Source organism: Meleagris gallopavo, chromosome 2, assembly GCF_000146605.3.
Source record: "Meleagris gallopavo isolate NT-WF06-2002-E0010 breed Aviagen turkey brand Nicholas breeding stock chromosome 2, Turkey_5.1, whole genome shotgun sequence".
Taxonomy (NCBI): Eukaryota; Metazoa; Chordata; class Aves; order Galliformes; family Phasianidae; genus Meleagris; species Meleagris gallopavo.
The window spans coordinates 86712906-86736047 of record NC_015012.2 but is presented as its reverse complement, the minus strand read 5'-3'; the positions used below and the strand labels follow the sequence as shown (position 1 = coordinate 86736047).

The window sequence follows — 23142 nt, the reverse complement described above, 5'->3', positions numbered from 1 at the left end:
AGCAGGGGGGTTGAAACTAGATGATCATTGTGGTCCTTTTCAAGCCAGCCCTGTCTATGATTCTGTGATTCCTGAGCTGTGGGCTTTTCCCAGCTACCTGGACAACAGCTTCACCAACTCCACATGTATCTCTCTCAGAGATGAGTATATTCTTCGTAATTGCTGTTACGACACAGGAAAAGAAGTAGCAGATGTACAGGGGCTTGCACTGGGAAAACAAGGACCTTTTATTGGAGAGTGATTGTGATTTTCAGAGGATCAGAAAAGAATGTTAGAATGGTGCTAAGACTCCTTAGGCACAGTTGCAAGCCCAGAGTTTGGCAATAACCAAAAATACCCAGTAACAATTATGTGTTAATCCAGACAATTTAACCGCAGTGGTGATGCTCAAACACAAAGCAGCATTTCCACATGTTCAGACAAACATGTATCCATACAGGATACTTTCATTTTTACATAATGATTGACTTTTAATTGATGAACTGCATAATGTAACACTAAACTGCGTTAAATGTGGTTACAGGCGTTTGGGAAGCAGAAGCATTTTTAGGTTGAAATTCTTTACTTACTTGTGCTTCAACATCTGTTAATTTGCGGGTCTGCTCAGCTGTTTGATTTAGTAAGTTTGTGCCTATTTCAATCATTACTGCAGTCTGGTTCTGCACTGCAGTTTGCTGGATCTCTACCATTTCTTTCTTCATACTGTCTTGGATGTAATTCTCAAGCTACATGGGAAAGGAAAAAAAGAAGATAGTTGCATTCTTTAAATGTTGGAAGGGGGGTGGGTAGTACAGTAAGCCTGCTGTCTGCCTTGCTAAACAAATTTGTTTTTTTGTCCTTGTCTGTTTTCCACTTCTGCAAAGCTTCCCAACATTAAGCTCTGTCAGAGGAAGGGCAAAGATGACAAGGAATGTGTGGCCATCTATTTTCTAAAGGCAGGAACACAGATTTGCTGGAGGTAGATAGAACTTAGCGGTGAGAATGCTTGCAGACACTGGGAACTTCTTCTATGGTAGTGCTCCCACCATTGTAACCACCAGAGTGGCTTCACCAGTTTTGGCAGCGATGGGAATTTTTTAGAAGACAAAAGCTTAGCAGTTTAGTCATCTTCCTGTACCCAGACTCAAATATTTTCAAGAGCATTTTTCATCACACAACTTGATGTCAGAGAAGGGGTCGAATGTCATTTAACACTGATGTGCGTATTTTTATCAGAGAAACTTTCAAATAAAGACATGAAACAGTAGGAAAACCCATAAATACTTTAAATACTTATTATTTCGGAATGCAAAAACTGTTTAAAATACTTGATTCCAAAGTTATTTCAATGACTAAACTAATGGTAGTCACTTTATAGAGGAATATGCTGCTTTCAAAGAAAGCAAAGAGAAAATTCAGTTAGCATTTCATGAAATCTTTCTTCCTATATGTCCTGGATTATCCAAAGCAGCATGATTTTTCTCCATGCTTCTTTAGAATCATGTTCTTGACAATTCTGCAAGTATTTCATAATACATTCATGAGTCAGTTGCCTATCTTTAAACTCTGTTAAAAATCATTACTGTTGACAGGAAATTTCTAGAATTAAGCTTCTATCTGAAATATCAGTGATGCCATATTTCTAGTGCTACCATGTTCAGAGTTATGAGCCTAACTTACTTCTCTTTGTAAGGAGTTAGGTTACAGCATTAAGAAATAGATTCTTTTTCACTGTCTTTCTAGTTAGCTTTTCCAAATTATAGGTTAAAACTGCTTCATTTCTAGTGCTTCAAAGATTTTTTTTCAGAATCTAGTGAATGTTGTTCGTTTTTTTTAAAGTATTGGAAAATCTGAATCTACATACATATGCCTATACTCGAAGTCAAATCTTTCTTCCAAAAAAAACAGAAAAACCAAAAGAAACGAAACCTTACTGGTAAAAATGAGTAATTTTTTACAGACAAATCCACCAAAAATGGACTGTGGCTACTGTAGAAAGCACAAAATATCCTTTCAAAATCTGGGAATTGTATATCTGTGTAACAGAAATTTAAAAAAAAAAAAAAAATTCTGACAAGATATTGGACATGTAGAAAAGTTTTAAAAAATAGCTGAAGTTAACAGTTCCAAGTTACTGGAGTTTAAGCAAGCCAGAAGTATTTCAAAACAGTAATTTTTAAAATCCTGTTTGCTGAAGGGTCTTTTTTTTTTTTTTTTGCCTATTCTTTAGAGCTTCTGGGAGATAGTCAATATAATAAACTAGTAGAAAAGTTGCAAAGTAATCCTTGTATGCACTGCTGTTAACCATAATTGCTTAATACAAGACTGAATAATGAATTTGGCTTTCTAGTGTCCTGGTATGGATTTTGTTGTCTGTGCGATACGTTGCAAGAGTTCCTTGAGGAGGGAAGGTGATAGGGAAGATTGATTTGAGTTTGGGGGAACTTAGAGAAATGGACTCCATTTTGAACTGCTTTCTCTGTGTTCTCTTTAAAATGAGCCAGCTTGATAGCTTACCTGTATCCATTATTTATGAAACAAATACTGCTCTTGTTGATCATCTCTTGGAGCTATACAAATACTAGATCTTTAAGCAAACCTTTTCATAGTATAGTTATTGAATACTGAGTTCTTTCCTTTGCATTTTAATACAACTAAAAATTTGACTTTGGATGCTGTTGTACTGACAAAAATAAGTACCTAAAGACAGAGTTTGCAGCTTTTGCTCCTCAGGGAAGACACATAAGTGAGATCACTCCAACATTGTTTGAACAAGAGAATGTGCTGAACTACAAAGAAGATGCTAGTAAATAATAAATAGCCAGCATGTATGCTTTACTTAAAATCAACATTATTTTGTTTCTGTCCAATGTGACCAGACTTCAAAACACTGTTTGTTCGCTCCATTCTTTGAACTCTGGTGAACTGGAACACACAACAGAAATCTCTGACTTGGCACAAGCTTTGACCCATATCTGTTAAAATGCTGCTGTATTTACCACCCAGCTATACCTCAAGAATTAAGTAGCTAGCATTTTAAAAATAGCCTTTAGGAAACACTAGGTGTTCTTTTTATGACAAGATTTTTGAAGGCTAGAAGTCAGCGTAAAATCAGTTGGTTTGGAGCATGATAATTTGATGAAGGGATCTTCAGTTTTCATCATACTATGGCGATTCAAGTTCTTCCCTATTCTCCTGTTGCTCCTAGATATTCCTCATTTTCGAAAGCCTCCCTGCCAAGGATGCATCTAGTTTGATCAAACATGGTAGAATTTTAAACTTTACTACATTGGATTATAGTGATAATTTTAATAATAAAGCGAAACAATATTTAGTGCAACGTAGTCCAAGGAGATGTGCAAGAGTATGAAGGCTTTTAGATAAAAATATATAATTCTTCACCAAAGTTAGATGGTGCTTCATAAAGACTGAGAACAATTAATGTGTCTTCCCTGAAGGGGCTGCAGACATGGGGATTAAACAATCTGAGTTATGATTAACTTTAGAAACTGAAACTGAAAAGTTGGACGTCATTATGGGCATCTTGGAAAAGACTTTTACTCTAAATGCACTTCTGTTAAAAGAAAATGAAGGGAAATCTCCAAAATCAGAATGCATTTGATTTGCCTCAATACAACATACGTTTCCAATATGAAAAAGTATTGAAAATATAGTTTTTCATTTAGGAAAAAAAAGCCATACTAGAAATAAAGGAAGCAATAAATAGTTCAACAGAGTTATCAAGAGCTTTGATTTTTTCCACTTCAGTAAAATGAATACATTATTTCAGTAGGTAATTGTGAATATTAAACCTTGTTCTTGAAGGTTGGTTTCCTGTTCACTACAGGCAGAGGTCAAAATGAGAATCTGAGCAAGGTCATATATTCAAATAGGGTTACAGAATTGCAAGACTTCTTTGAAAATGTTATCACTGAGTTATTCCAAAACCTACTACTAGAAAATGAGTTAATTCTGGGCTTAAAGGTAAGGTAAACAAGCTAAGGTAGGCTTAGGCAATTCCCTAGCTAAAGCTCTTAGCTGTAAGGTTGCTCTGATTACAGTACACAAAACCTGTGATTACAGTTTAAGGCATCTGGCAGTTCTGGTTGCAAGATTTTAAACCCTTTGTCACTGTGCTTGCAACTTTACAAAGCAGTCTTGTTTAGGTACACAGATCTGCATCTTTGTATTTTATCTTATTTGAATATCCTTAAGTCTATTGCCACATGTCTAAACACTGTCATCTGCTTTTTCCAAATAATATATCTTTAATGTGATGCATTCTAAACCACTGAAGTATTATTCTCTTGGCTAAAGCTTAACAGTTTGTCCTCAAATCTGTTTTCAAACTGAAAAATATTAAATAGACAACGTAGGGAATATGGTATTAGTGCTTACTTGAAAGTATGAAATATGAACATCAAAATAGATTTATTTTAAAATTGGTCGCCAGGTTCATTATCTGTCTCATTTATTCTAATTTAAAGCAACATGAAGCATCGAATTTACATGGATCAATTAAGTGGTTTTTTTTCCCCTAAAAGTCCTCCAAGGCATAAATTCATAAACCCCTTCTGTTCTTTCCTTTGTATTCCCTCTCTTCCTAATTTTGTGCATTCTCTGAATATACATACCATGAAAATCTCTTTTCTTGACCCTGAATGGGTGTATGCACCCATCTCTATTGATTTATAATCCATTCCCTCTTCTTCATACAATGTTGAAGTGCAGAAATAGAAAATGTTTACACCTACACTTCTTTTTGGTTTTGTTAGGGGCTGTTTTTATTTATTTGTTTTAGTGGCAGGTGCTTACTTTCATCTTCTAATACGAATGCAATAATTACTAGTGGGATCCTCTCCCATTGATCTTAGCAAGAGCAGTATATATTCCTGTTGCATACTCTCAGAATGGGAGGCCGTTGTGTCTTCTTGAAAGTGAGTGGAAGAATATTGCAATATATGCTTTTGTTAAGGCAACTGTGGCTGAATTTCACCACTAACACTGAGGAATTGCAGATATTTTGAAAGACAGCAGTTCTTTGTGACACACGTCTTTGTAGAGTGCTCTTTATCAGCTCCTGCCAAGGAGTCTGCTTCCTTTATGAGCAGTGGCATGGTCAGAATTCCTGAATGAGGGAGAATGGCTTGGGTCATTGACAAGAAGGAAGGGGACAAGAATGAAATGTTCCAGCACCTATCCAACAGTTCAGGAGCGTGGCAGTTTGGTTCACACCACATGTCTGTCTTCTACAGTATCTTCCTTCAAATTGGAAAGTGCACCAGGAATTATTTGCCAGAGTCCTCCTTTGCTGCGTGACTCTTTATGAAAAGATAATCGTTAATCTCTTCTTAATTCAGTGAAGTATAAGGCTTTAGAGTTAAAATATGTTAACCTTCACTGCATGATAGTTACTTTGTAGTAAATGTCAAAACCTAATAGCTCACTCTTACTGATGTATCTTTCTTCAGAAAATCAGTAAATACTGCCCCAAAAAAAAAAAGTAGGAGAGAGGGAAAGGAATATTAATACTTCAGTACCTAATCTGAAAGAAAGAACTGCTTGTTGAGATTCAGAGTGTAGTGATTGCAGAGAATGTGGTATTGTTACCAGAATGTGGTGAAGTGACCAAGGGATGGAGCCCATGTAAATCGTCCATATTTGTTGGTGGTGTGGTGACACTTGTTAATTTGGTGTGGGGAATTCTTTTTGTTCATGCAAGTGAAACTTGTGAAAATTATGTTACAAATATATATTTCAGTGACAATTCTTAGCTTTTCAGTGGTTCTTCAGTGGATTTTGTTTAATGAAACATTTTAAATGCTTTGTTAAGACTTTGGCACGTATTCTTGAAAAAAGTAAATATAAAAAATGAAAGCACAGAGGGAGAAAAAGTATGTCTTTAAAAATATGCTTAAAGTGGAAAAGCAGCTGGGAAATAAAAAAGATGTATTTAAGGTTTGAAATATAGTTATGGCTACATATTTTTAAAGAGACAAAATTCTCCAAGGATATCAGTTTGGAGTTGTCATCCTTCAGGACTTCAGATCATACGAAATCTTAAAATTTGTTTAAAATACTTCAGCTAACCTGCCAAAAGATGTACTGGAGCACATTCCAAAATATTATTTTAATAGCCAAGATTGTCTGTCTTATTTTTTTTATAAGCTTTAAATTGTCAGGAAAGAAAAGACAACAAGTGGAGTATGTGTTAGCAAAAAATTGTTTCTGAACTGTTAGGAGAGATAATATTTGTTTGTGAAGGAGGTGAGTTTGCCAGTTTTTATTTAAATTAAGAGCCTTCCTGATTGTTATTATGTAGTTTGTGTCTACATTACAGAATGATTTTCCAAAGAATCAGTAAATTATTTGTACATTTTGTAGACACTTAATCTTTTTTTCATTTAAAGTTATAAATGAGGTCTTGATTTTGCTCTTTGCTGCCAAATGATTAGTCTATACAAATGAAATTCTTATGTTCTTGGCAGAAATTACAGCTATATTAATATATATTCCTTCTTTTCTAAATGTTACTCCGTATTTATGGAAGAAATAGTACTGGCTGCTTGCTTCACGTTATGGAATTTGTTACTGGCAAAAATGGTCTTTCCATATAAAGTTTGGTGATTTCTTTTTAATGTTTATAATCCAATTCTGTCAACTGTAAAGTTTATTTTCAGAAAGACTGATAATATTAATCATGACTTTTCTACCCAGTGCTGTGTCCACTGGTAGAAGTAGGTAGATGGCTGGAGTAGCACGATCATTTGCATAATCTTCATTAGAATCTATCAAGATCTTTTTTCCTTGTATCAAATGCGGGTTACTAAATCAAGTAATTTACTACTTCTAGAGACATCATCTGTAGACTTGAGAAAGTTTCAAAAGCGTATGTTTTTAGGTATTCTCACAACCTGTCTACTGAAATTTAAAGATCATCTTTATTTTTTTGTAATGTATTCTTTCTAACACCATACCTGCTATTAGAAATTTTGACCTCAAAGAGGTCAAAATTTATCTGAAGTCATACCTCAATAGCCCTGTACTTAAATCAGCAAAATCTTACATGAAAAATATCTTTAGCCACATAAACCCAGTAACTGCTATGTGTGATGTATGAAGCTCAGCTGCATTTCATGGAGTTCATTCTGTCTAAGAGGTGATTGCTGGTAAATGCGTCCATGCTCCAAACACGTGTTCCTTGCTTTTCCTTGAAGTGGCTCTCATTTACGTCACTGGACTATTTGACTAAGCCTGCATGAACTAACCTAAGGAAAAAATGGGAGGATAAGGGAACAATGAGCAATTTTTTAAGATGATCATTTTTTAAGTTTGCATTGAGGCTACAATGTTTGACATATATTCAGATGTCAGAAGCTTTTGTTATATGTCTTACATCCCTACTAAAAACGTCCCGTTCTTTCACAACTTATTTAGAATCTAACTTGAATTTAGATCAACTTAAATCTTAATTTAATTAGCCCTTTGACTACCTGTAGACATCATGTGGAGATTTTGTATCTATGATATTGCATTAATATACAAAACTGAACAAGATGGAAATAAACTTAAAGCAACCATAAGTTTTGCTCAGTTCTAATGCCAAGGCAAAATAAGGAAAACATTGATAAATCTCATCAATTCTTTTTTGAATACTTTTTCAAAATATGGACGAGACTTTCCTACTTCTCATACTCCAAATGCCATGAGTATCCATAACCCTGCCATGCTTGGTCTTGGCTGCCTGTCCTTGCTTCAGAGTAGCAACGTTCTTTGGATTCTGGTCGTGTCTGACTTCTTCATGAGGGATCTGAAACAGAATCTAGCCCATAATTTGAAACCTTTTTTTTCTAACTTTGTAAATATACAACTGATGTTTTGTAGAAGCTCATCCATGTACCCTTAAATTTCTGATTCACGTACACATATTTACATATATAAAGACATAAAATGCAATTTTCCTGAAGATGTTTTAACAGACTTTGCTTTCAATTAAAATATCAAGTATATAAATTGTTTATCTGTAGTATAGTTGAAGTCTGCATTTGGAAAGGTTTTTTGGGGAAAGACATTCTGGATTGTATTGAACATAGGTAACAGTAAAATGTAAGGTACTTTTCTAAAAATAAAGTAGTATCATTTATTATGCAAACACAGCAGTTTCATCATAGCAGCTCATAGAGGCAATATGAAGCCACACATTCTGCTTAATGTGCATATATATAATTAATGCAGCACAATATTGCCAGGTTCTTCATCTATGCTTAAATTTATCTCTGCACATGACTGCAATGTATTATAAAAATTCCAATTTTGGAGACAGTTTTAATCTCTTTAAACTTTCATACTTGTTTTCAACGTCTATCAGTGTTGCTACTGCTTAAAGTTAGGAAGAAGGGAAAAAAAAAATAAGAGGAACCACTATGCCTTCCAAGAGTCATTTTGATAGACTTAAGAAAAAATATTTTAAAAGGCATTGCATCAATTCACATCAATCAGACCTTCAGCTATTTTAAATTAGCTTTTATTAAAATGACACATTTTTCTAAGTTTTCTAAGTCAGTTATCAATCTCAGTAGCCTCTGACTTTTGGGAAAAATGGTACACTGCAGAACAAAAAAGTGACCATGTCTGGAAAATGGATATTTCTTTTCCTTCCCTAGTGCAGGAAGTCCCTATGGACTATTTGCTGCTTCTCAGGGGAGGAAAAACAAAAATCTTTTGGGAATGTATATGGGAATGCTTGAGATGTCTCTTTGGTATTAGCTTTTTACATGCTCCATTGAGCATGTCAGCCTCTCCAGACCTCCAGCTAAGATTTTTCTCTTATCTCATCTTCCTGTCAGCAGACAGAAGGTGAAAGTAACATCATAAATGAATACTAGCTGAAAGTGAGCTGTGATTTATTAGGAAAAAAAATTCAAAAAAACTGTGTAAATAAAATACAAAAGATTTAAATGCTAACTCTTAGAATAGAAAGTACATTTTATGCAGAGATAATTCTGTTAATGCCATTTGTGGACTAAGTTTATTAAGTTAAATCAGATGCAAGTGTATATCTTATATAGGGTAAGATGTTTAGTAAGTGTTTATATTTTCTATCAAAGGAAAAAAATTCCAACTTCCATTGGGAATAATTACTTGAATAAAAAATAAATATTACGTTTAATATAGCATGAAACTAAATGCATGAAGTGCCTCTATTGTCTGCATAAATATCAATAAAGAATTACTTTCATTATGTATTCTTGACTGAAAGTATTTTGTACCTAACAGTGAAGGGTATTACAGCATCATCATACTGTCTACTACATATTTTGAACTAACTACAAGAATTACAATTAAAATCATGACCTGGCAAAAGAAAAATAGTACCAAGGGAAAGGAAATAGGCATTGAGATCTGAAACTATCCTAACTGTAAACTTAGAATCATAGAATATCCCGAGTTGAAAGGGATGCATAAGGATCATCAAGTCCAACTTTTTTTGAAGTTGAGCTCCCAGGACTCTACACTCTGACCTTGCTTTGCACAAGTAATTTCTCACTACTGCTCTCCTAACTACACTTGCTTTCAGGTGGTTTGTCACTTGGAGGATGACATTACGTGCTTTGTACTACCACTGAAGCATATATGTTTTATGGCACATAGACAAGCATTTTATACGAGACGTAAATAAAATCTCAAACACTGAGAATTCAAAAAATGTTGCTAATATGTATTCATCTTGACAAATCTTTTAATAGTCTGAGTTTCTGTACAGATAAAGAAATAATTTTGAAGTAGAATTTAACAACAGTGTCTTCAGACCTAACCTCAACTACTTGATGATTAACCACTCTCATTAAGAGTTACAGATTAAGGCAGTAATCTAAGATTCTGAATCACTGTTTTTCAAGATCACAGCTAAATGATATTTCTTTTAGAAATCAGGAAAGGAATTCATAAAGTTCCCATTAGTCTAAAAATAAAGAAGAAATAAATAAATAGTCTGAGTCATGAATGGCATTTTGCCGAAGTTCAGTAGCACTGAAGCCAGGAAGGCATGAAGCCAGTGATGCTTCTGCCATTCACTGAAATGAATATAAATATTCCTTATTATGTGTAACAAGCCACAACAATTCAGGAACAAGATTCCTTATTTACTAACCACTTAAGAAATACTGCCAACCCATACTAAATTTTTAAATACTGAGTTATAGCACTGAACTATAATTTCACAAATTGAATATTCAAACTTCTGAGAGAAAACCCTGCAAGTTTTCAGCTGTATGTTGTACTTGCATGGTACTCTCAGTGAAATAAGACTTTTCCAGACTGGTGTAAAGATGAGATTCTAGCCTAGAAAATACAGATTTGGGTAAACACAGGTGCTATCCCAGACCTAAAGTAATGCTTTCTCATTTTTGTATTTTTTTCCATTCCATCAAGCCACAGACAGCAGAAAATTAACTATCTGTAAGGTATGCTGAAGAGAGTACTTAGGATATATATTTTTTTTATGAAAGGTAACAGCTACGTAGCTTTGAGTGCTTTAGAATTTTTTTAGCCATTTTGTATCTGGTACAGAGTTTCCTTAATAAGAAACCACTTTTTCTCTCAATTTACAATATCAAGTGAAGCTTGTTAAGATTCCTCTTTCAACAAAACAGCTTATTTTACAGAAGAGCTCATGGTGTGATACAGCAGTTTTCTGAGGAAACATGAAACAAATTCCTCTTCTTCAAACTATGCTACTGGGGAAGTGAAAGAGAGCTAGGCATTCACAGCTCATTCTCAGCGTTGCTTTCTAGGGAAGCAGTCATCTTGCATTCCACTTCCAACCAGGAGGAAGAATGATTCGGAGTTCAAGGATCAAACTAGTTAGGAAGCTATGTAATACAATTAGTCCCTTTTGTAAGCTATAAAACTGGGTGTCTCCTTTTCCAAACAGAACACCTTTCAGCATGAAAAATCATTAGATATTTTTTTTTAATTTCACAGATAGAAGAAACTGAAAGCACTTTTTAGACTTTGTGGTGTATTGAATGCCAAATGAAATTTAAGGGTTTTTGAAGGTTTTCTGAAGAAGCTTTGATAATGCCAGTAAGAGAGAATCATTCATTTGAGCTGAAGACACGCCAGTTTTTGAATGTTCCAGACTTTAAGATCAGCTGCTGATTTCAGTTTTGAAGAACTGAATTTCCCTACAAAGAATTCACAGACTGATTTTCCTGTACATTTCCAAAAAGAGAAAACCTTTATCTCACATGGTTCTTTTTGTAAGCCATTATACATCCCTGAGACAGGACAAAGAAAGAAAGTCTCCCTTTCCATTGCTTCCATTGCTAATACGGTACTTGATCAGGGAATGGTGCTGTATCTGAAAAGTTACTAAAATTTCATCCCAAGCCAGTAAATTCCTTGTTTGCCAGACCAGAGCTGTCAGAGAACTTCCCTGACGTTGCTGAGTTACTGGGTCAGGGAAGCAGGACTCCAGAACCAAAATGGACTTGACTGACTATAGTAGCACAGAGTTCTGCCTGAAGGGAAGCTCATGTGCTCACCTCTGCTTAGTTCAAAAACTGAACATCCTGGTGTATATTCTGCTCAAATGGTGCTTATTTATTTGCCATTGTTGTTCTGTTAGCACAGTTAAGAGTCTTGAAAGCAAAAGCTTCTGAGGAATTCCATGCTTGAAAGATAAAACAGGAAGCTACTGTGTTAAGAGTGGTCAAACACAAATATTTGGAAAAAAGATCAGCGCTTATAGGCAGTATATTGCAGAAGCAAAATGTAGTGTGTGACAAACATGCTTGAGAAAAAAAACTTTACATGATGTAATCCCAATTAAAAATATATATTTCTTTTTGCCTCAATAGCTGGGTTTATCTATTGGAAAGTAAGCAGTTTCATTTATTGGAACAGAACCAAGAAGAAAACTTCCTCTTTGTCCTTGGTGCCCTGCAGAGTGCTCAATTAGTGATGGAAAGTCACCTCTTCAGCTGAGTTCCAGTCAGTGCTCCTGAAAGCCTAGAGCCAAACAGCACCTCTTGGAGCCTTTCAATGAAGACCAGAAACAGGAGCCAGGTCCTAGCTAAACAAACAGCTCTACTGCTGTTGATTATAACAGAAGGGGAGCAAGGAGCAACTCTCACCAAAAATGGCTGAGAACCAAAGTATGCACTTTAGGATGGATGGGTATTACATGAGAGGAAGCTCTCTGTCTGCAATAGCCCACTGAAGAGAGAGACTTTTAATGGTACTTTCAGGAGATTTTTTGGATCGAGACTGCTCTGAAGATGACTAACCAGATATAACAATGGAAAAAGTACAAGACCATTGATGCTACATGCAGCCTCTTAACCAGAGGAGTACACGTGTAGGTGGGAGTTGAAAATAAATTTAACAGTTAGGACAGAACAATCCAGATTTTAAAATCCTCGATCACAAGAGGTATAGTGAAAAGGGAATTCAGACTGGACAGTCAGGAAGATGAATGGCTTTAAAGAAACAAAATGAAAGAAAAAAAAAAAGGATTCAGATCTGCATAAGGGCAAAATTTTTTGTGTCAGGGATTTGTGAAAGGCAACTGGGAATTCATAAAGACAATGAGTTAAAAAAGAGAGCTGGAAAGGGAATTGTCTAATTGACTCCAAACAACATGGTGAACTTGGAGGGAAACCCACTGGGGAAAATGAAGAACTTGACTAGATTAGCCTTTTGGGAAGCATTACTCCCACAGTGATTTCAGAGGGCCAAGAAAATGGGATTGTGCATTTCCTTGTGATTAAAATCATCACTGTTGCATTCCTGTTGGTATCCCTATTAGTTAGTCTACGTGAAAGAAAGCCTTAGAGCCTGTGTTTGATTTGCTGTTTTATTCCATTAGCAACTTCAAATTGTTTAAAAAATAAGAACATTTTGCCTTTTAAGACAAACAAATTTCTAGATACATAAGATGAAATCTCAGTTTCACTAATAAATCAGTGGGAACTTTTCTACATGCCTGGGATTTTGTACACTGTCATCACAGCCTTCTTAAAATAATCAAGTTTACTCTAACAAAGAAGATGTCAAGACACAGATAATTTTCCTCTGCAAGTAAATCAAATAAACATGAAAGTGTCAGGAAAAAAATATAAGGATATTACTAAACTATATCTAAACATTCTCCTGTTGCTGGTAAACTGTAGTTTAACTGTTCATCCTATTCTCTGCTGTCAGAGTCCTTGTTTGTATTTGGTAAGTCTTCAGCAGGGGTCAGACTGTTTATACTTGTTTCAGTTTATAGCTCTCCTAAGGGTTAGGTTATTAGTGTTGAGGTTTACCCTCTCATTACTTGGACTCCATTTCATCACATCAGGGTACTTTTCACAAAACATTCCCATTAAGGCTCCAGTAACAGTCACATTAAGTTGGCTGATTTTCTTGTTTGTTCATTTTGTGTTGCATTGCTGTTGTTGTTTTTATTACTGTCACTTTACAGGTAATCATTATATGAGACAGAAAATGTGGCATCAGGATGGAAGTTTGACATAAGTGAAAAACACAGGAATAGTTAATATGAGGTCAAAATTTGAACCTCCTCTAAGGAGACTTTGACTTTTTTTAAATAAAAAAATTACATTTCCTTAAAACCATAAAAAAAATCTAAGATCGTGTTTGTTTTAACTCACTCACTTAAGCTGTCTTTTTCCTCCTGGATCAATTTATTTAAAGTTGTATTTTAAAAAATGTAGGTTTTGAATAACTGCATTACCCTGTTTATAACCAGTTTTTTTTCTGGAAAAAAAAAGCGAAACTATGGAATTTTTTTCCATAAGTCTTCACCAGGGAATTTTATTGAATATTAATTGTTTGAAATGGATAGACTCTCTGTTAATGCAACAGGAAGGTATGGTAAGCACCTCTACCATTGTTACATGTATTTCACATGTGATCTGGAGTGTTTGTGACATTGCAATATTGACTTTTGCACAACTGAGGTAGATGGTCAGTTGGTGGCTGGTGAAGTGTAGAAGTATGCTACTGCTCATGAATGAGTGGCACGTCCTCTTAAAAGAGCTGCCCTGTATTTCACATTGAAACTGTTGATTTGAACTATGATTGTGCAAGTGTTTGCATCTTTTGAATGGGAAATGGGAAGAAAAATTGTTTCAAAGAAAAGCAATCGTACACAACACAACACTGCTGTAATTCGAAGGACCTGAGGGAAGTACATGAAGTATCTCAGTATGATCCACACAAGTTTTTCAGAGGAAGACAAAAAAAAGATGTTTTTTAGGTAACAGCTAACAAAACTGAACCTCTCAGCTCATTCAAATGTGTCAGGACAAGACTACACATCAGGTCATGGGATGAAAGGCTTCCATCTGGTACACTGACGTCAGGCAGCACCTGTTGGGGCTGGGGAGCTGCTGGGGGTAAGGGCTGTGGTTACTGCCCAGGAAACACCCTTTCCTCTCAGCTGGGTGTCTCCTCATTCCAACACCCTGACAGAATGGAACAAGGGAGATTTTTTCTTTCCAGGACCACACATGGCAGGTGCAGGCCTGAAAGCACAGCAATGAAGCTGATCCATGAGATGAATGACCGACCCCTTAATTCTTGCATTGTGAAAATGAACAGGTCTTTACACTGTTGTTTGGACTAAGCTTATTAAACTGTTCAGTCAGGCTGTTATTTTTTCACTAGAGATTTAAAGAATTTCCTACTGTTTTTAAGCAGGTACAGTTTTAATGTATCCAAAGATGAGAACTTCAGTTTTTCTCTCTATCAAAAAATCCTATTAGGTGGAGTGATAATTAAAGATCAAATATTTGCCTAGATGTGTATCATGTGGCTTTGACAATTTATTCAAAAAGCATAAAAAAATATTTGTATGAAGTAGCTCGAATGGCACCAATTGTATAATTGATTATGCTGTCCCACAAAAGCATTCTCTAACACACTAGTTTTAACTATACTAAATTATTCCAGTCATCACATATGCTTTCGGGACTCTTTTGAAATGCTAGCAATAGAACTGTAGAATCACAGAATCCTTGGAGTTGGAAGGGACCTTTAAAGGTCATGTTGTCCCCTGCAGTGAGCAGGGACACCACCACAGCTAGATTAGGTTGTCCAGGGCCTGATCCAGCCTTTCCTTGAAAGTCCCCAGGTATGGGGCATCAACCACATCTCTGGGCAACCTGTTCCAGTGCCTCACCACTCTTGCTGTAAAAGACTTTTTCCTTATGTCCTACCTAAATCTGCCCTCTCTGTGCTTGAAACCATTTCCCCTTGTTCTCTTGCCACAGAACCTGCTAAAGAGTCTGTCCCTGTCTTTCTTGTAGCTCCCCTGTAGATACTGAAAGGCCGCTATCAGGTCACCTTGTAGCCTTCTCCAGGCTGAACAGCCCCAGCTCTCTCAGCCAGTCCTGGTAGGAGAAGTGTTCCAGTATCTCAATAGTTACATTAATAAAAAGCACTACAAAGTGTAAAATAGAATGCCTTCTCAAGAATTTAACTTGCTAACATTGAGGTAGTTGTGATGTATCCAGGAAAGCTTTTTAATTTCCTCCTGTAATACTTAGATCATGCAGCAAGCTGTTCAACAGAACACTCTGTTAAGCTCTCAGCCACATTACCACAAAAAGCTGATTTTAATCTGACCAGAATTGATGACAGAAAGTTGATATGTTATTCCCCAGATGGTACCCTATATAGGTGTTTTTGCTCAAGTCCTGAATACAAATACAAAACTGAAAATATTACGGTTTTTGTGTGAAGTTAAAATAGTAGAGGAGTGGGGTTAACAGGAATCTCTGGAGACAGCTGAACTGTAGAGAAAGTTGATGGCACCCAAGAACTGTGGAGTATTCACTCATCAAGAGATGGAAATGGTTCTCTCCTTACTGCTTCTGTGAATAATGTTATTCTGTGAAGGATGCTAGATTTCCATGTTTTTACTAACAGAAGTTAATGGAGAGAAGGTTGTGTATTCTGTCAGTTTCTCATTTTTTAGCAGCAAGACCTTCTTATGACCTCAATAGGCCTTTGGAAAATTATTAGATAAAGTAATTAAGGTTGGTATGGGCAGTATACAAACAATATGAAAGTTCCTGTAGCTCCCTTCTCTCTTTCCAGGCTAAGCCATAACGTGCTGGAAGTTGAAATGAGGACAGCCAGCCTCTTCATCACGCAAATAGCAGGATGCATTTCCTGAGCTTGTAACCAGCATCTTGACTTTAGGGTTAACCTGTTGCACTGACAGATGAAAACTAACATGGTTTTCAGTAATTATTTGGCCTGGAAAACAGCATTTTTTTAAAAAAAGGTACTTAAGGATAGAACTGTATTTTTCTAGGCAGCTTGAAAACCAACACACTGAGTGTTTGCAGGACTATTTAGGTGTGGGATTTTTTTTTCCCACAAAGTATGGATCTGGATTTTGTAACTTGAAGAATTCTTTAACATTTCCCCTAAGTTTCGAATAGACTTTAGATTCACCAAACAGCAGTTGAATTGTAGAGAAAAAAACACGAGTCTTTCCTCTGCCCCATTTCCTAGAGATATATCTGCTAAAGGAAATGAAATGATCACAGAATTTCCAGTAGTAAAGTGCTCTTTCACATTTTTGGTATGTGTGAGGTTATTTGGTATAATTTGTTCCGCTGTGGAATGTGCCATATCTCTAAGGCATTTCTGAGTATTAAATTACAGTGCCATACCTCTGTTTTTTTCCAGATACTTAACCCTGCAAAATTATCTGATCCTCCTATTATTTTTTCACCTGTAATTTATGTTTTGTTACTTTGAGAAATTCAAATACTAAAATGGCAGGTAAAAATGTGTGTGCTTATCCTAAAGCTTCTTGCTCGGTCCGACAGAAATTCCCTTTTTCCTGAAAGTTACACTGGTATTTATAGTGCACTGACAAATTGTTTTCTCAGTGGTTTAGCTGTTATTACCAGTGAGAGATTTACTTGGGTGCGTTTCGACTTCCAACATATTTTCTCAGTGTAATATCCTTGTTTCATATACTAGTACACGCACAATGTATTTTTTTCATTCAAGAGCAGTTTTTTCTCCCATCTTCCCTGAGTGCTTAAGAAAATCTGCAGTTTGTCCTGGTATCTGTAAGACTCCCATCCGTAAGCCTCTTACTACTAACTGGCTGCCAGAATCCTTTTTCCCTGAAGCGCAACTTGCATCTTTTGTTCCACTCTGTCAGGATGTGGAAATGGGAACACCAAACTTGAAGGAAAGGCCATCAGTCCTGATTCAATTATCGCTCCTGAACTGTTTTAACAAATGGGACGTGTCATGTTTATTGGTATATTTTGTATCATCTCTGTAGCATGTCCTATGCTTCTGCTATCCACTTAAGTCTCTAGATTCTGAGGTTTATAAAATTTATTCCAAAGCTGCATGCCAGGATAAGAACTGTGCAGCACGCTAGCTTTTGCAGCTTCTTCACAGTACTGATAAATCTGCCTCTTTAAGGGGAATTTCTTTCCGCTTTTCCATTCCTCTTCCTTTTCTTCCAGCTCAGAGGACAGACTGAACTTACTCTAGGGAGCTAATTAAGATAGTCTGAGTCATCTGACAAAATTCTGGGTTTGCTAAAATCCAGAGAAGGATCAGAGAGTGGCACCTCTCTGCCGTAGACCCTGATCTAAGCTCGGAGAGCATATCTTCTAAATCAGCTGGCAGTGTTTTGCATGTCTGTCTCTATAATGGACATATTGGTGCAGAAAGACAGACTTACTCTGTCCTGCTCCTGCTTTCAGCCAAAGCAAAATCCCATTAACAATAGGTGCAACAGGAGTTTCTTACATTAAATTATATATAAAGATACGAAATAATTAGTGATTTACTGAGTTACCTTGGTTTACTGTCAAAAGTTTTGTGAATTGAATAATGTATAATGTGGTATATTTTCAAAAACACAAATGCTGTAGTGTGAAAATGACAATAAAATACAGTCCCAGGAGGTACTGCTATTCCTCCTGTTTTGAAAGTTAGAAATGGAAATGGTCATCTGTGTCTTTTAGGCAAAATTCAGTTCTAGGCAATCCCTTTGTCACAGTTTGCTTCTTCTAGTCAGGAAGAAATCAAAAAAAAGTTATCAGTTGTTTCTCTCGGTAGACTTAGAGGGGGTGCATATTACTGAATTAATTCATGATGAACAACAAAGAAGGAGCACTAATACTTTAACTGTAAAATAAATACCACTGTGGAATTCAGACTCTCAGCAGGAGGTTCTAAAACATTCTAGAGATAATGCTGTTGAGTTTTGCAGTGTATTTATTGGTTAAGCCTGTCAACTCAGGCATCTCCAGGCTTATTTCCTGTATGTGCACTTGAAGGAGCAGAAAACAAAACCACACTTATTGTCAATAACTGATGAAGTCTTCCAATTTGCTATTTGGACCAGCCAAAGGTGATTACTTTGTGATCATGTTGATAACAGAGCACTTGAAAATCTACTTTGAATGCTAATAAGAGACTGGTTCAGTAAAACAAGCATCTGTCTACCATATTTTTTTCTAATCACATCTTGAACATGATGAGCTCTCAAGTTCCATTTTTTCTTGTAGACCTACACAAGAAAATCTCTGCTCCTCTTCATTGGTTTTGTACAGTTTCATACCTGTTTCATCAAGTTGGTACTTGTGGAATGACACAGAAAGAGTCTTTACATCAGTTTTTAAACACACACAACAATAATTTCAAATCTTTTCACAGGAATTTACCTACAGGAGATGTAACAGTAGACTGCAGAGTCAGATCATCTAAAGTAGCTCAGAATCTGATTCTGATAGCTTTATCTGATAACTTGTACTATTCTCAAACTATTTTCTTTTTCGGTCATGCCAGTATTCTTTTGCTTAGCAAATACATAGTTGATATACAGAAACAAGCACTTTTCACATGTAAGTGAAAACAGATGCATCACTTAAGAAAGGAATGCAGCCCTTGATTCAGAGTCAGAAACATCTCTTGCGTATTTCAAAATCCAGTGCTTTACATATATTTGTCCTTATCTACTGCATGCAAATGTTTTTGGATGATGCATGTCAGAATATCTTTTTTATATTTGAGATATGCACTTCTGTACAAGTATTGCAATAATTATAACCATTCATTGGTACTTATTCATAAAATATTATACATATCTACTCCCATACATCTTAAAATGTCAGAATATGTTTTCCCTAGAGAAGAAACATGTTTCAAAATGACAAAGAGTTTCTAGCTTCCAGGGTAAGAAAAAGCAACGATAAGTTCAGAGTACCCAAAGATACTGAATATCTGTCAGCAAAGTATTCCCCTTCTAGGATGGTTCACGGTAAAATTTGTGTTTTATGTTTAATGTTGACTCCTGGCACAGATTTTAGTTTTCTAGTCTTTTGTCTTGCTGATATACTAAAAAATAAATTGCCTACATCCCATGTGCTATTATCAGTTTCATCATAAATTGTTTTCAACTGTTTCTAAAAGGAAAGAAAAGATATGACCCACTTTTTTATGCTATTGCTTTGGACAGAGTCCAACATCCTCCTGATCTAGTTTATGTACTGAGAAGTAAATTTGAGTAAGCATTAGGTTACTTCAGTGCCCTAATACCTGAAAAAACACAGGCCCTTCAGTAGAACTGTATGTTCCACATGATTAAACTGCCATTATTTTGGGTAGAGATTTGTTTAATTGTGGACCTTATGGGAATCGCCCGTCTTCTGGGAATATTTGAAAATCCAATGTTATATATAAAGAAGTTCTCAAGGATGATGCTCAGTGTACGTGACTACACTTAAAACTTTCAGTCTTGTATCTCATCTATATCTGTATCTCAAACTCCTACCCCCTCCAATTGAAAATCTTACAGTTGTAGTACATAAATTGATCCCCAAGTAGGAAAGGTCATAGAAGAAAGTTCATGTCAGGTATGTTATTGCACAGTTGATCTAGGGTTTTGCCCTCTGCTCTACAGCATCGCTTACTGGATTACTGCTAAACACTGGATTAGGGGGAATAGTGGTTTGTCCTGGTATGTCATCTGAACCCTTAAGCATAATCTACTTTTGAAAAGACATTCCACGTATATATATGGTATGTACAGTGGTGGCATAAGGCATTAAAGCAGTATAGACAGAAAAAAAAGAAGGGTTTTCATGAAGCAGCAGCCAATTTAAGTGGTAGCAATAGCAGAACAAAGTCTTCTGCTCTGTATGCAGGACTAGAGCAGGAAAGAACCTGGCCCTACATAACAAATTTTCTTCCCATTGTGTTTGTCCATTAACCAGATAAAGCGCACACTTCCCATGCTGTTCCATTCATACAGCCTACTGTTCATTCAGAAACATAATGTTTCCTTTAGTTGATGGATTAAAGGCAGGACGGGGGAGGGAGGAGTGTAAAAATGCTTTGGGATGTGCAGGACTTCAGGAACAGCTTTGAAAAGTTGATCCGCACTAAAAGTGTGACATGTATTTTTCTTAACTTCAAAAGAAAACAGGTGTGCTGCCTCTTTGGTGAGCAATACTAACTTTTTTTTTTTTAAAGCAAAACCTAGAGCAGCTTTCGTGCAATTGCTAAGGCATTAATATCAGGTTATTTTAAAATTAATCTTATATTACACTTTTAACACAAAAAAAGCTATGTGAACATATATATATTTTACAAGCCTTGAAAAATCTGGTGTTACGTTTTGGTAACTTGAAATATGAACCTAGGAATGCGTACTGGTGATCTTAAAAAATAAAAGCAAACTAAGACATCAAGCGAACCCAGTAAGCAACTTTAAAGGTTATTGTTTGCTTTTCATCCTCACTTGGCAGACCAGGTGTCACCAGCAAAGCAAATCTGAGGAAAGGCAACTTTTGTTGGAGTCTCTTTGTGAACAAAACAGATGACATAGAGAGCAGGTGTTAAAATAGTGAAAAAGGCAAACAGTGCTGATTTTACAGGATGTTTAGCTGTGGAACAGCTAGAAAAAAAAAAAATCAGTCTGTTGTACAGCATCTTACTTGTAAATCTGTGCTCAACTAAAAGAAATGCTTCTCTGCCTTGTAAAACAGAATCTGTCTTTTGATCCCCTAAAGAATTGGTTGGAGGCACTTATCCTATTCCTCTTGTAGCTGACTTCCCAGAGGGTGACAGGAAAAGCAGAGTTTTTACTAAATAAGGATGCCGGAATTTGCTGGCTGCTTTCTGTTTACCTGATGTCACTTATGATACTGTTTTCCTACTTAAGTGGCATTTAGCAGAGGAGCACCCTATGTGATTTTGCTGTTTATGCTGGGAAGCCGCTTACCAGCTGGGTAGATGAGGCTGTGTTACTTTGTGTGGTTTTCATCCTGCACTGCACATCTGGTAATGTCGGTCTAACATTACAATAGCGAGTGTTGTAAATTAATAAGTAGAAAAATAAGTCCATATGTGGAGGGAAGTAAGTTTGCCTGTGACATTAAAAGAAAAATAAGGCTACTGACATTGCTAGCTTTCCCCAATTTATGGACTTACGCATCCTGAGCCCATGAAGACAGACTTAGATGCACACTATGAGTGTGTGTGCGTTTTGGATTTAAGTTTTTGTGCTCATTTTCAGGTAGATGAACACAATGCACTTTTTGCTTTGAAAAGGCTTCTGCTTCTGAAACACACTCACTAGCAGGTTTCTTTGATTCTGTCACGCTAGTTCTGTAATGCTGTAACTAATGAGTTTAGGCAACCCCAATGCAAAATTATGTTTTAATGATGTGACTTTAGAATGAAAAAGGGACTGCTTACTACAGAGAATTCTGAATTCTCTCCATTTGCAACATTTCTTTAATAAACAAACCCGTAGGGCATCGTTCTGCAATCACTGAGTCAAATTCTCAGTTAAGTCCTCGGCATGTTTACTGGTTGGCAGATGGGCATAAGCATAGAATTGCACATTTATGATGCAATTAAACTGTACTGTCACTCTCTTCCAGGTGGCAGTGAGATACACTGAGCTGTCACATCTAGAATCAAGTTCCTGTAAAAATGTGGCACAGTGGTCAGTTTATTCTCCAGTCACATTAAGAATGGATGCAGTATAATGTTTTCCAGTTGTTTCAGGTATAATTTGACAAATGTTTCTATTTGGGCAATAAATCCTTTAGTTCCAATGGAGTGGCACTAAAGGAAGCTATGTGGCATCTGAAACACCTTGGGCCAACTGTGTTTTTCCTTGAATATTTGTATGTCTAGAGTGGAAATGTTACAGGATGTGAAGGATATCCGCCAGTGAACTTTCTTGCAATCCCATCACTTCAGCAGGCTAACCTCAAGGCAAGCCAGGCTGGCATTCCTCACGTGGAGCTCCACTTATCCCTGTGGCTTTACCTACTCTCTTTTCTGCCTACAAATTCTGAGATCACGTTTCAGTTCATTTTTTTTTATCATGCCTCAGATAACAGCACATTCTATATTGTTTAAACAGAGCTAGAACAGCCCGTGCTGGTTAATTATACACTCTGAGCTGCTGCTCTCGTGTCAGAGCCTTCAGACGTGCTCGCTGCCCACCCGTGCCATGACTGCTTGTCCAAAAGGCACGAATGTAACAGCAAACCCTGCAGAACTCCAGCATAATGACAGACTCTGCAGTGATCTGTTCCTTGCTGAGCTGGAAAGTTAGCTTCTCAGACTTGAGACAACTCGTGGATAGAAAAGCAGGTCAGAAACCTAGCACAGAGCACATGCTGTGTGAAATTAGGGATGTTAGAAGGGAAGAAGCCCATCGCGACATAGCTAGGGAGATACCGCGAGCCCGATTCGTAGGACAGAAACGTTATCCCACCTTCAGGAGCCACTGGGTGTTGTTCTCCATGATGTTCTCCAGCAGCTGCAGCCTCTGCACGGAGTCGTCGTAGTCAAGCGGCGCGTCGCGCTGCACGGCGTTGGGCACGTAGGGCGGCCGGCAGCTGTCGGCCTCGGGCAGCAGGAAGGTGTAGCTGCACGGCCCGTGCTGGACCCGGTACTGCTTCTTGCCCGCCGGCTCCGCGCCCTTCCCGAAGGCGTTGTATCCCGCGGCGAGGACGATGCTGCAGCCCCACGTGAAGTAGACGCTCAGCCGCATCTTCCTGCCCGCGGAGGTCCCGGTCCGGAGCTCGGAGCTCAGCGCCCCGCGGCCATGCGCTGCGGGCGGCCCGCCCGGTGCCCACGGAG

At 37.0% G+C, this 23142-nt stretch overlaps 1 protein-coding gene across 1 annotated transcript; it reads right to left on the bottom strand.

The window, feature by feature from the left end:
• Positions 1–482: 482 nt before the first annotated feature.
• Positions 483–23136, bottom strand: LOC104909959 (angiopoietin-2-like). The gene is made up of 2 exons (XM_010707865.2): positions 22775–23136; positions 483–725 (listed from the first exon to the last, which is right to left on the bottom strand). Exons 1-2 carry the CDS (start codon positions 23051–23053, stop codon positions 498–500), a joined length of 507 nt encoding a protein of 168 aa, XP_010706167.1. The 5' UTR covers positions 23054–23136; the 3' UTR covers positions 483–497.
• Positions 23137–23142: the final 6 nt, after the last annotated feature.